Here is an 11,307-nt window from a genome sequence, read left to right on the forward strand (position 1 = left end):
ATGGAGTTGGGAAATGGCACCAGAGTAAACGAATTCATATTTCTGGGACTTACTCAGTCCCAAAACCTGAGCTTCATCTTATTTATTTTTTTAAGTTTGGTGTATTTAACAACTCTGCTGGGAAACCTCCTCATCATGGTCACGGTGACCTGTGAATCACGCCTGCACACGCCCATGTACTTCTTGCTGCGCAATCTAGCTGTCCTTGACGTCTGCTTCTCCTCCATCACAGCTCCTAAGGTCTTGGTAGATCTCATGTCAAAGGAAAAGACCATCTCCTACACAAACTGCATGATGCAAATATTCCTCTTCCACCTCTTGGGTGGGACAGACATTTTCTCTCTCTCGGTGATGGCATTTGACCGTTATATAGCCATCTCCAAGCCGCTGCACTATGTAACAATTATGAGCATCAGGCGATGTACTGCCCTCATTGTGGCCTCCTGGGTGGGGGGCTTTGTCCACTCCATTGTACAGATCTCCCTGCTGCTTCCACTCCCCTTCTGTGGACCCAATGTCCTTGACACTTTCTACTGTGATGTCCCTCAGGTCCTCAAACTTGCCTGCACTGACACCTTCACTCTTGAGCTCCTGATGATTTCCAACAATGGTCTGGTCACCACCCTGTGGTTTATCTTCCTGCTTGTGTCCTACACAGTAATCCTAATGATTCTAAGGTCTCAGGCAGGGGAGGGCAGGAAGAAAGCCATCTCCACCTGCACCTCCCACATCACTGTGGTGACCCTGCATTTTGTGCCCTGTATCTATGTCTACACCCGGCCCTTCACCGCCCTCCCCACTGACAAAGCCATCTCAGTCACCTTCACTGTCATCTCTCCTCTGCTGAACCCCTTGATCTACACCCTGAGAAATCATGAGATGAAGTCAGCCATGAGAAGACTGAAAAGAAGACTTGTTCCTTCTGAAAGGGAATGAAAAATGATCCCCAATTCTTCCTCATCAAGAATTCTTTTCATTATTTTTCCATAGATTAATATTTACACACTCAAATACACTGCCAATAAACCAATTATATCTAATACATAACCATTTGTTTTCTATTTAAGTTATCAAGTAACTGATAACTCTAGCTTCTCTCCAACATAACATAACCAAGTATTAAAGGATTGAACTGAATGACACAAACCCACTCAAACATCAAAGTAACAACATGTCAGTCAGGACAGTTCTAGTCAGGCTAACAGAATCCTTTGTTTTATAAGATTTTCTTTAAATGCCTATAGAAATAAAGTGATTTGTGCAAAGTCTTACAGCAAGGTAATTACAGATACATCTTCAGAAAGCTCAACCCATTGCCCTACTACCTCATGTATGTGGTTTATTATATTGTGGCACCTGTCTATAGTAACTTATAATCTTTTTCATAATCAGCGTCTCTGTTTAAACACATATGAGTAGATGTGGCCTCTCACAGATTGGGACATATTTTTCTTCTTAATTAAATTCCCTGTAGGTTTGCAAGTGAACATCGTTGCCTTTCTGTTTCCCTATCAAGAACAAAGCCTAAGAAGATTTCTCAAACTGACTTAAAGCACCAATCTTAATGCAGAATGGGGCATGTCAGACGCATTCTCACGATGAGTTTACACAAAGACAGAACCTCCGGGAAATTCACACATGGTTCTTCAACTCATTCTCACTGCTCAAAGACTGATTTTCCAGTTGAAGCTTTCGTTGAGTCCATTTTGACTTGGATTCACCATTAAAAACTCACATTTTTCCCCCCACTGGGGGATCAGCAGTGGAAGAGACAAGAAAAAATATTAAAGAATATAAAACTTTAAACAACCCATTTTTCAAGCCGTCAGTATTTGTGTAGAGGCAGTACAGATGGGAGTCACTTTCTGAGAGCATCGTAATGGATGACAGCTGAAAGCAGTAACTCCAGAGTTACACATACCTAACTCCAAATCCTATTTTTGCCTTCCCATCATTGGGTGATCTTGGGTAGATTACCTCATCTTTCTAGAGGTCACAGCTCACTTACACAAATATTCAAAACATTTATCCCATGGAGCTCTTGTGAAGGTTAAAACAAAGTAGCAGATGTGAAGCATAAGCTACCTGACAGACAATAAGTGCTCAGTGAAAGGTCAATGAGACTATTAATATTACCTATATTGCTTGGCCGAGCATACCTCTGTACCTCGTTGACCTCTTAAAGCCCTCCCCCTTTTTGGCACCTATTCCTCATTACTAGAGGAAAAAAATCCATACAGAAAGCATGGCAACTCCCATTAAATCCCAACCCTTTGACCATCTTGAAATGTCTACCTTCCCATCATTGAAACAGCACTATGGGCTTCTTGTTATATATAAACCTTAAAAAGTCATCCTGCAGAGCTGGATCACAAAGGAATTTCATATCAAAAGAAAACAATGGATCAAAGATAGGCACTGGCTCCAAGAGAAGCTACCAGAGATCAAGGAAGCCCAGACCAGCAGAACAGAGAACCTGGAGAGTAGAGAGCTCACCAAAGCACAGCTGAAGACAAACTTCACTGATGCCTTGAATGCGGCCTGGCCCACTAAGCTTTCATTGTGCTTATGAACAACAGCCCACAATTGCCACTGTTTCTCATTGCCTGGTCAAAAAAAATCTATTTATAATTATTAACATACTTCCCAACAAACTACGGAAATCTTAAGAACAATCCACACTTGTCAAGTCACTATTCGTAGGATCCTGCTACCTTTGCCCAAATAGCAGTAGTCTCAGGAGTTCTTAGGGGTTTTTTGTATGAAGTTATTTGTGAAAGGTGCACATGACAAACCAGTTAACAGCCATTTCATGCAAATGTGTCCCCTCCTTTCCTTCCTGTCTCATGGCTTATCCCAATGAATTTATTATCTCTTTATCAAAAGCAAATAGTGTCAAATATTCCAAATAGTACAATGTTCCAATGTGTGGCAAACCGGTCCCACTTTCCTATGGGATATGAATTATTGTATCTCAGAAGTTTAATCACAAGGGAGCAAGAACCCAGAAACCCCTGTCACCTCATTGTCCCTGATGACTTCTCCAAGCCACATCTAAACACACAATATTACCTGAGTCAACCCAGAAAGGGGAAAGCGATTGTATCTCATCTCATAAATATTTACCTGGATGACATGAATACCAAGCTGAGCTATTTTTTTCCATTTAATTCAGTTTTTACCTGCTTTTTTGAGGTATAATTGATAAAGTTGCATCCACTTAGGATGTACAAAGTGACATTTCAGCATTATATACATATTGTGAAATGAGTGCTTGGGTTTGTAAAGTTCTCCTACTGAGACCTCAGAAGAATCAACTAAAAATATAGATTGCCTGCTTCAAACATTTTAATGATAAGCATCTCATTAAAAACAAAGTAAAACAATTTTAAAGTTGATGAACATCAAGAGTTATCACCTCTCTACCTCTTTCAATTATAGGTGGACTGTGCATCTCAGAGATGTATATTAAATAATTATACAGAGGCAATACCTAAACAGAAAGTACATATACATGTCTGTAATACCCAGTTTCAGAGTTGCTCTGCAGGAGCCACTAAGCATTCATTTTTCCATTGCTGCTTTCTTAAGTTTCATTTCCAAGTAGACTGCAGGCAAAGCTACTTTGATCCAGAGAAAGATTGCATAGTCCTTTGTGTAGTTGAATACAACAATTTGTTTCAAAGGGGAAAATGCTCTCTTGTGTGCTTCCTCTAGAGAAAGGGTTTTGTTTTTGAAAGTGCACTGGGGCCTCTGCACGGATGTGTGAGATGAGACAGACAGGAGAAGGGTTAACTTGGTGGCACCTTAACGACTCCCACAGGAACTTCATTGCCTCGGCCACTCAGATTCCACCTTCATCCCCAGCAATAGTCCCTTTGCTAATTCCTATATGGGCTTGTAGCTGAGAGACTAATGCAGTTGGACAAGCACTGCAGGGCAGGATAGAAGAGTCGGAACAATGTGATTCTCTGAGGTGTCTTTTCCCATCTGAAGGAAGAAGATAACAAAATCACTAGTCTTCAGGTGGGCTTCACTTTAAACTCAGAATGTCTCAATACCCACTGCTTCTGCAAGGTAGCTGGGACACTATTGTTATCCTTGGATCCACTTCATACTTGGGAGAGTAAGTCAACCATTAGCGTTCGTCTTAGTGTGTGTGAACTTCTGAAACTGAAAGCTGACTTTTCAGATAGGCTACAAGTGCATAGATGTTTCTGTGGACACAACTCCTGATGAAACACAGAAAGGAGGGAAAGTGTGGCTTGGAAAATAGAAAAAGATCTAGTAGATGTGATAGCATGTTACTTGTGGCTACTGAGATTCAATGACAACTGGAAGGAGATGGTGAAACTGTTGATACCAGGATACCTGCTTCGGAAAACAGGATGAAAGAACCACAATTCCTAGGTTCCGCACATGCATTCAGGCCAGCTGTGCTTCTTGACTGGAAACAGAAACTTCAAGATGCTGAGTAAGGTATTCTAATGACTGACGCATCCATACCCTCATGTGCCACTGAATAACAATGAATTTGTCCAAAACTTTTAGGTATTTGATCAAGAGCAAAGGAAAGAGTGATATGAGGGTTATCCTAGAAAGTCAACTCAATGTGCTGAGGTATGCAGAGACCCCTCAGTTCTTTTTTTATTTTGGTTTTTTTTTTTTTGGTAGATGATATGATTCTAGTTTTTTCTTTATTTATTTATTTAATTTATTACATTGTATTATGTGACACAGTTGTAGGTACTGGGATTCCCCCCATCCCTCCCCCACGGTGGATTCCTCCACCTTACTGCATTGCCACAGTTCAAGTTCAGTTGGGGTTCTTTCATTGCAAGCTTATATCAAGCATAGGGTCCTGCATCTTATTGTCCAGATAAGTTCAACGGCTTCTTGTGGGGACCATCTCTGGTCCGAAAGTAGAGCCGGCAGAGTGTCATCCTGACCAATCAAAAGCCCCAACATAACATCAGCAACAATCCACAACATTATGGAATTAGTGGACATAGTATTGAGTAACACTTGCGTTAACAATAAAATAAAGTAAGATGAAATTTTTAAAAATTACATTTTACAGATACTATTTTTCATGTTGACATCATTTCATCTTAAATTCTTAAATTAAGGCAAACATGTGATATCTAACCTTTTGGGTTTGGCTCATTTCTCTTAGCATTATGGTTTCCAGCTGGGTCCATTTGGTTACAAAGAGCTGCATTTTGTTTCTTTTAATAGCTGAGTAGTATTCCATGGAGTAGACGAACCATAGCTTTCTTATCCAGTCTTCTGTTGATCGGCATTTTGGTTGCTTCCAAGTTTTTGCAATTATTGATTGTGCTGCAATGAACATAGGGGTGCATGTTGGTTTCTCGTGAAACAGGTGTTTTGGATATATTCCTAGGAATGCTATTGCTGGATCATATGGTATGCAGATTTTGAGTTGTTTGAGTATTCTCCATACTGTTTTCCACAGAGGCTGTACCAACTTGCAGCCCCACCAGCAGTGGAGTAGGGTTCCCTTTTCCCCACATCCTCGCCAACATGTATTATTGGTGTTTTCTTTTATGTGGGCCAATCTTACTGATGTTAGGTGGTACCTCATCAATGTCTTAATTTGGATTTCCCTTATTGCCAGGGAACTGGAGCATTTTTTCATATGTTTGTTTGCCATTTGGGCTTGTTCCTTTGTGAAATGTTTGCCCATTTCCTGTGCCCATTTATTGAGTGGCTTGTTTGTTTTGGTGTTTTGGTTGTTTTGAAGTTCTTTGTATATTCTGGAGATTAGTCCTCTAACACCTAATGAAAAGATCTTTTCCCATTTTGTGGGTTGTTTTTTTACCTTGCTGATTGTTTCCCTTGCTGTACAGAAGCTTCTTAGTTTGATGAGGTCCCATTTGTTTATTCTGTTCTTAATTGCTATTGCTTTTGGTGTCCTTCTTAGAAAGTCAGGACCTGCTCCTAGATCTTGCAGGGTATTTCCAACATTTTCTTCCAAGAGTTTGAAGGTTTCTGGGTGTAGGTTTAGGTCTTTTATTCATGTTGATTTGATCTTAGTGTATGGTGATAGATGCGTGGGACCCCTCAGTTTTACACTTTTTCCAAGATCCTTGCTAATATTGCTTCCTATGGGTGATCCTTCTGAAAGCAATTTCTAGGAAATTCTTGTGATTCTTCTTTTTGATCTTGCAAAGATACATGCAATTTGTATTTCTTTATCCTAATTGTATGGTTGTTGTGCATGTAGTTCAAAGCAATGTGCAAAACATTATACTTTCAAGGTATCTCCTCCACTCTGTAAAAAGACATCATCCATGGGAACCCACCAGATCCATTTTCTCAAGGGAAATTCTTGTTTGAGCTAAAACTGTTCAGTACTCACTTCCATACCTTGTCATGGGAGCACCACGTGGCTGACTCTGGCTCTTTGTGAAGGTGCCACTAAATGTTGCTTTCGATCTTTCAAAGCCAGTTGTTTTTCCAAATTCACTACTGGTATTTTCTCTCGCTAAGTTCCTCTCCGCAACTCCTCTCACTCACCATAGACCTGTGCCTAACCACCAGCTTACACCACATGCTCACTTGATTTGCAAAGAATTTCTCTGAACCCTTTTCTTCATAGTGTTTTCTGGGAAGTACTGATCGGCGATAGGAAAAAGCAGGATTGCAATAGTGACTAGCACTAGTTTTTGGAGTAAGACAAATCTTGGCTTGCAAAAATGATTTACCAGCTGTTAGACCTTGATCAAGTTAATGCTTCTATGCTTCAGTTATTTCATTTATAGAATCAGGATAAGCATCTGTGTCATACAAATAGAACATGTTTTGAAAGAGATAAAATGAAGCAGCTGGCATGGCATATACGAATTAGCCCATAAACATTTTCTAAAAGCAAGCAAAAATTAGCAGAGTCCAATTATCTTGTCCACATTTCCTTAATGCTAAAATCATGGACAGTATGTGGATCTCCAGGGGGTTACTATTAAGATATTGATGATTCCTTCCGGAGTATAATGGTGTACTTCCTTCTTTAATGGTTTATCACATAAATATGTATACAATTCTAAAATATCTAGTTATGCAAAAAAGAAAAAAATTCCCATAAAAGTACAACTGAATTGGCTGATAGACCTATAAATTGTTTCAGTGGCTGCAATGACAGGACATGTCTGTTGAGATGACTAAGCCAAACACCTGCTTGGTGGCATAATGAATTACAGGCATGGTGCATGCATAGAAAAAAAGGAAAAGAAATCTCCTCCAATGTTGAAAGAAAAACTTCAATAAAACAAAACACTAGGTATCAGAACATAGTCTTTACTAATTTTGCTATTATTTCTTCCAGAGATGAACTTGGAAAAGGATCTGTGATCCAATGGATCAGGGAAACTATACCAGAGTGAAAGAATTTATCTTTCTGGGAATTACTCAGTCCCGGGAGTTGAGCTGGGTGCTCTTCGTCTTCTTGCTTTTGGTTTACATGACAACTCTGATGGGAAACCTCCTCATCATGGTTACAGTCACCTATGATTCTCACCTGCACACGCCCATGTACTTCCTGCTCCGCAACCTATCCATCCTTGACATCTGTTTCTCCTCCATCACAGCTCCTAAGGTCCTGATAGACCTCCTCTCAGAGAAAAAGACCATCTCTTTTAATGGCTGTGTCACTCAGATCTTCTTCTTTCATCTTCTTGGAGGAGCAGATGTTTTTTCTCTCACCGTCATGGCATTTGATCGTTATGTAGCCATCTCCAAGCCGCTGCACTATATGACTATCATGGGTAAAGGGAGATGTACTGGCCTCATCGTGGCCTCCTGGGTTGGGGGCTTTGTCCACTCCATTGTGCAGATTTCCTTGTTACTGGTCCTCCCCTTCTGTGGACCCAATGTCCTTGACACTTTCTACTGCGATGTCCCCCAGGTTCTCAAGCTTGCCTGCACTAACACTTTCACTATGGAGCTCCTGATGATTTCCAACAATGGCTTACTCAGTTGGTTTGTATTTTTCTTTCTCATCATATCTTACACGGTCATACTGATGATGCTGAGATCTCATGCTGGAGAGGGCAGGAGGAAAGCCATCTCCACCTGCACCTCCCACATCACTGTGGTGACCCTGCATTTTGTACCCTGCATCTATGTCTACGCCCGGCCCTTCACTGCCCTCCCAACAGACAGAGCCATCTCGGTCACCTTCACTGTCATCTCCCCTTTGCTCAATCCTATGATCTACACTCTGAGGAACCAAGAAATGAAGTCAGCCATGAGGAAACTCAAGAAACGACTGGGACATTCAGATAGAGTTTAAAGAAGGTGGGATAGTACCAAATTTCAAAGTAGATATTAAATTTCACTTTCTCAAAATGGGAACACTTTGAAGAAAAAAAAAAAAACAAATAAATAAAAGGACATCTAAGACTACCACCAAAAACCATGTTCAAATGTCCATGAAATTTTAGTCATGAGGCAGTTTGTTTTTTGTTATTGTATTACATGTCTTTCAAGACTGAGAGAAAATGTTGCCAGCATCATTCTCGTCCAACGGAATGGACAACACAGTGACTGCTGCTGCATAACATTTATCCCGCACTTCAGTGGCTTGAAGCACACGCCAGTGGATTCATGTAACACACAGCTTCTGTGGGTCATGACCCTGGCCTGGACTTACCTGGATCCTCTGCTTCAATGTCTTTCACCAGGCTGCCTTCTAGGTATCAGCTGAGAGCTGCAGTTTCATCTCAAGCTTAATCTGAGAAAACATCCATTCCTAAACTCACACATGCTACCTTGTTCCAAATCATGAGCTATCGGCCCCACGAGCTTTAATTCCTCAAATGCCAATGGCTGAAGACTATTCTTAGTCCATCATTCTGTGGTTTCACCAATACAGCAGCTTGTACCATCAGAGCAAGCCAGAGAGCATGTGAACAAGACAGAAGTGGCAACTCTTACACAGCCCAGTCTGAGTGACTGCCTCACATTTTTGTTGCAGCCAGTTCCTTAAAAGCAGTTCACTAGGTTCAGCCCACAAATACATACACACCAGGATGCAGGCACACCAGGGCAAAGACTGACAAACTCTAGAAATAAATTAAGCAAATTATTGTAAGCTACAAAGTAACTTAGATATAAGAGTATTTTAAAAAGCTCATTGGAATTGAAATTTCAGGTGTGAGACTATTGCATTATAGAAAAAATAGCTGAAATTCAAGCAAGTTTTTTCATAACATATAACAGACTCTCTGCTACTGTCCATACTTATAATGCCAGGATACACTTAAATAGCAGAATGACAGACATATGACTGTTTATGAAGGAATATACTATTGTAATAATACAGGGGAAATTAGTTGGTGGGGGAGGAAATTGGGGAAGGGAGAGGTGAAATCCCAGAGCCTATAGAACTGTATCATAAAATCATAAAATAAAATTTTTTAAATTTTGATTCATAAATATAGATAATTTTTAAATGCTTGCAACAAAATAAGCTCATATATTCCATTTCATTTCTTTTTTAAAAAGATCTATTTATTTTTATTACAAAGTCAGATATACAGAGAGGAGGAGAGACAAAGAGAGGAAGATCTTCCGTCTGATGATTCACTCCCCAAATGACTACAATGGCCACTGTTGCGCCAATCTGAAGCCAGGAGCCAGGAACTTCCTCCATGTCTCCCATGCAGGTGTAGGAACCCAAGGCTTTGAGTCGTCCTCAACTGCTTTCCCAGGTCACAAGCAGAGAGCTGGATGGAAAGTGGAGCTGCCAGAATTAGAACTGGTGCCCATATGGGATCCCAGCACATTCAAGGCCAGGACTTTAGCCACTAGACTACGCCACTGAGCCCCCATTTCATTTTCCTATGAACTTTTTGAAGTACTTGCCTACATATGGTCATACATTGTATAACAATTCTCAGCCAACAATGGATCAGATGCATGCAATGCTGGTCCCATAAGATTATAACAGAGCAGGCACTGTGGCATAGTGAGTTAAGCTTTTACTTGGGGCACCCTCACTTCATATCAAAATGCCAGTTCCAGTCCTAGAACTCTTTTTTTTTTTTTTTAGGATTTTGTTAGTTATTTGTACCAGAAAGGCAGATTTACAGAGAGTAGGAGAGACAAAAAAAGGAAAGATCTTCCATCTTGCTGGTTCACTCCCCAAATGGTCACAATGAGCAGAGCTGAGCTGAGCTGAAGCCAAAAACCAGGATCCAGAAACCTCTTCTGAGTCCCCCATGGGGATTCAGGGCCTCAGGGACTTGGCTATCCTCCACTGCTTTCCCGGGCCATAAGCAGGGAGCTAGTTTGGAAGGAAATCCAATTTCCTTCTAATGCATGCTGGGAGGGAGCCGGTGACTAAGTGCTTCCATCTCTACCACCCACATGAGACATCTGGATGGAGTTTTATGTTCAGTAAAACAGTAGATGGAAGATATTTCTCCCTCTCTCTTGCTTGCTCTTGCTCTTGTACTCTCCTCATTTCAACTAGATGAAGACAAAAAAATGAACATGTATAAAGATTGCCATAGCTCTGGAAATTTCCTTTGACCTGATAATATCACAGCCATCGTTCTGTTACAGCATGATGCATTATTCATATGCCTGTGGCGATGTGATGCAGATAAATCCACAGTGGTTCCAGTCATATAAAAGTATAGCATATGCAGCTATGTACAATTGATAACAGTTGGCAATAAACAACTGTTTCACTATTCTATTTCTAATGCTGTATGTCTTATCATTATTTTACAGCACATGTTACTTATGAAGAAAGCTTACAATAAACCAGTATGTCATGTAACATTGGCAGCAGTCTTATACATCTAGCATTTATTGCATCTTTTGATTGCATCCAAAGGCCACACTGAATGGTCTGGCTATGCCATCTGGGTTTGTATACTATCATCCTTTATGATGCAACACCAGAACATGCATCTCTCATAACAAGTCCCTGTGGAGAGCATCTTATATAAAACTTTACATATTCAAGATTTATTTTGTTATTTGTTTGTTTCTGGTGGCAATGGCCAGACCTGAACTGATCTAAAGCCAAGACCTACGAGCTTCTGCTGGATCTCCCACACAGGTGCAGGGTCCCAAGGCTTTGGGTCATCCTCTACTGCTTTTCCAGGCCACAAGCAGGGAGCTGGATGGGAAACAATGCAGCCAGGACATGAACCAACATTCATATATGGGATCCCAGTGCTTAGCGGTGGAGGATTAGCCAGTAGAACCATCATACTGGTCCCAATAGTCATTCATTTTTTAAGAGAGATAATTGCTATTAACATCTCTAAGCAC

The 11,307-nt window shown here is 40.7% G+C and overlaps 2 protein-coding genes across 2 annotated transcripts; both read left to right on the forward strand.

Annotated features, from left to right (window-relative positions):
* LOC121172149 (olfactory receptor 4D11) lies at positions 1 to 936 on the forward strand. Its single transcript, XM_041003991.1, has one exon. The coding sequence runs from the start codon at positions 1 to 3 to the stop codon at positions 934 to 936; it is 936 nt and encodes a 311-aa protein (XP_040859925.1).
* A 6,439-nt stretch (positions 937 to 7,375) lies between these two features.
* On the forward strand, positions 7,376 to 8,311 carry LOC121172150 (olfactory receptor 4D9). The gene has a single exon (XM_041003993.1). It carries the CDS (start codon positions 7,376 to 7,378, stop codon positions 8,309 to 8,311), a length of 936 nt encoding a protein of 311 aa, XP_040859927.1.
* Positions 8,312 to 11,307: the final 2,996 nt, after the last annotated feature.

Source organism: Ochotona curzoniae, unplaced genomic scaffold, assembly GCF_017591425.1.
Source record: "Ochotona curzoniae isolate NIBS_2020 unplaced genomic scaffold, NIBS_Ocur_1.0 scaffold_3171, whole genome shotgun sequence".
Lineage (NCBI taxonomy): Eukaryota > Metazoa > Chordata > Mammalia > Lagomorpha > Ochotonidae > Ochotona > Ochotona curzoniae.

What these genes read in the sequence shown, in the direction of transcription:
- LOC121172149 (XM_041003991.1), top strand. Translation starts at nt 1, where the DNA reads ATGGAGTTGGGAAATGGCACCAGAGTAAACGAATTCATATTTCTGGGA.
- LOC121172150 (XM_041003993.1), top strand. Translation starts at nt 7,376, where the DNA reads ATGGATCAGGGAAACTATACCAGAGTGAAAGAATTTATCTTTCTGGGA.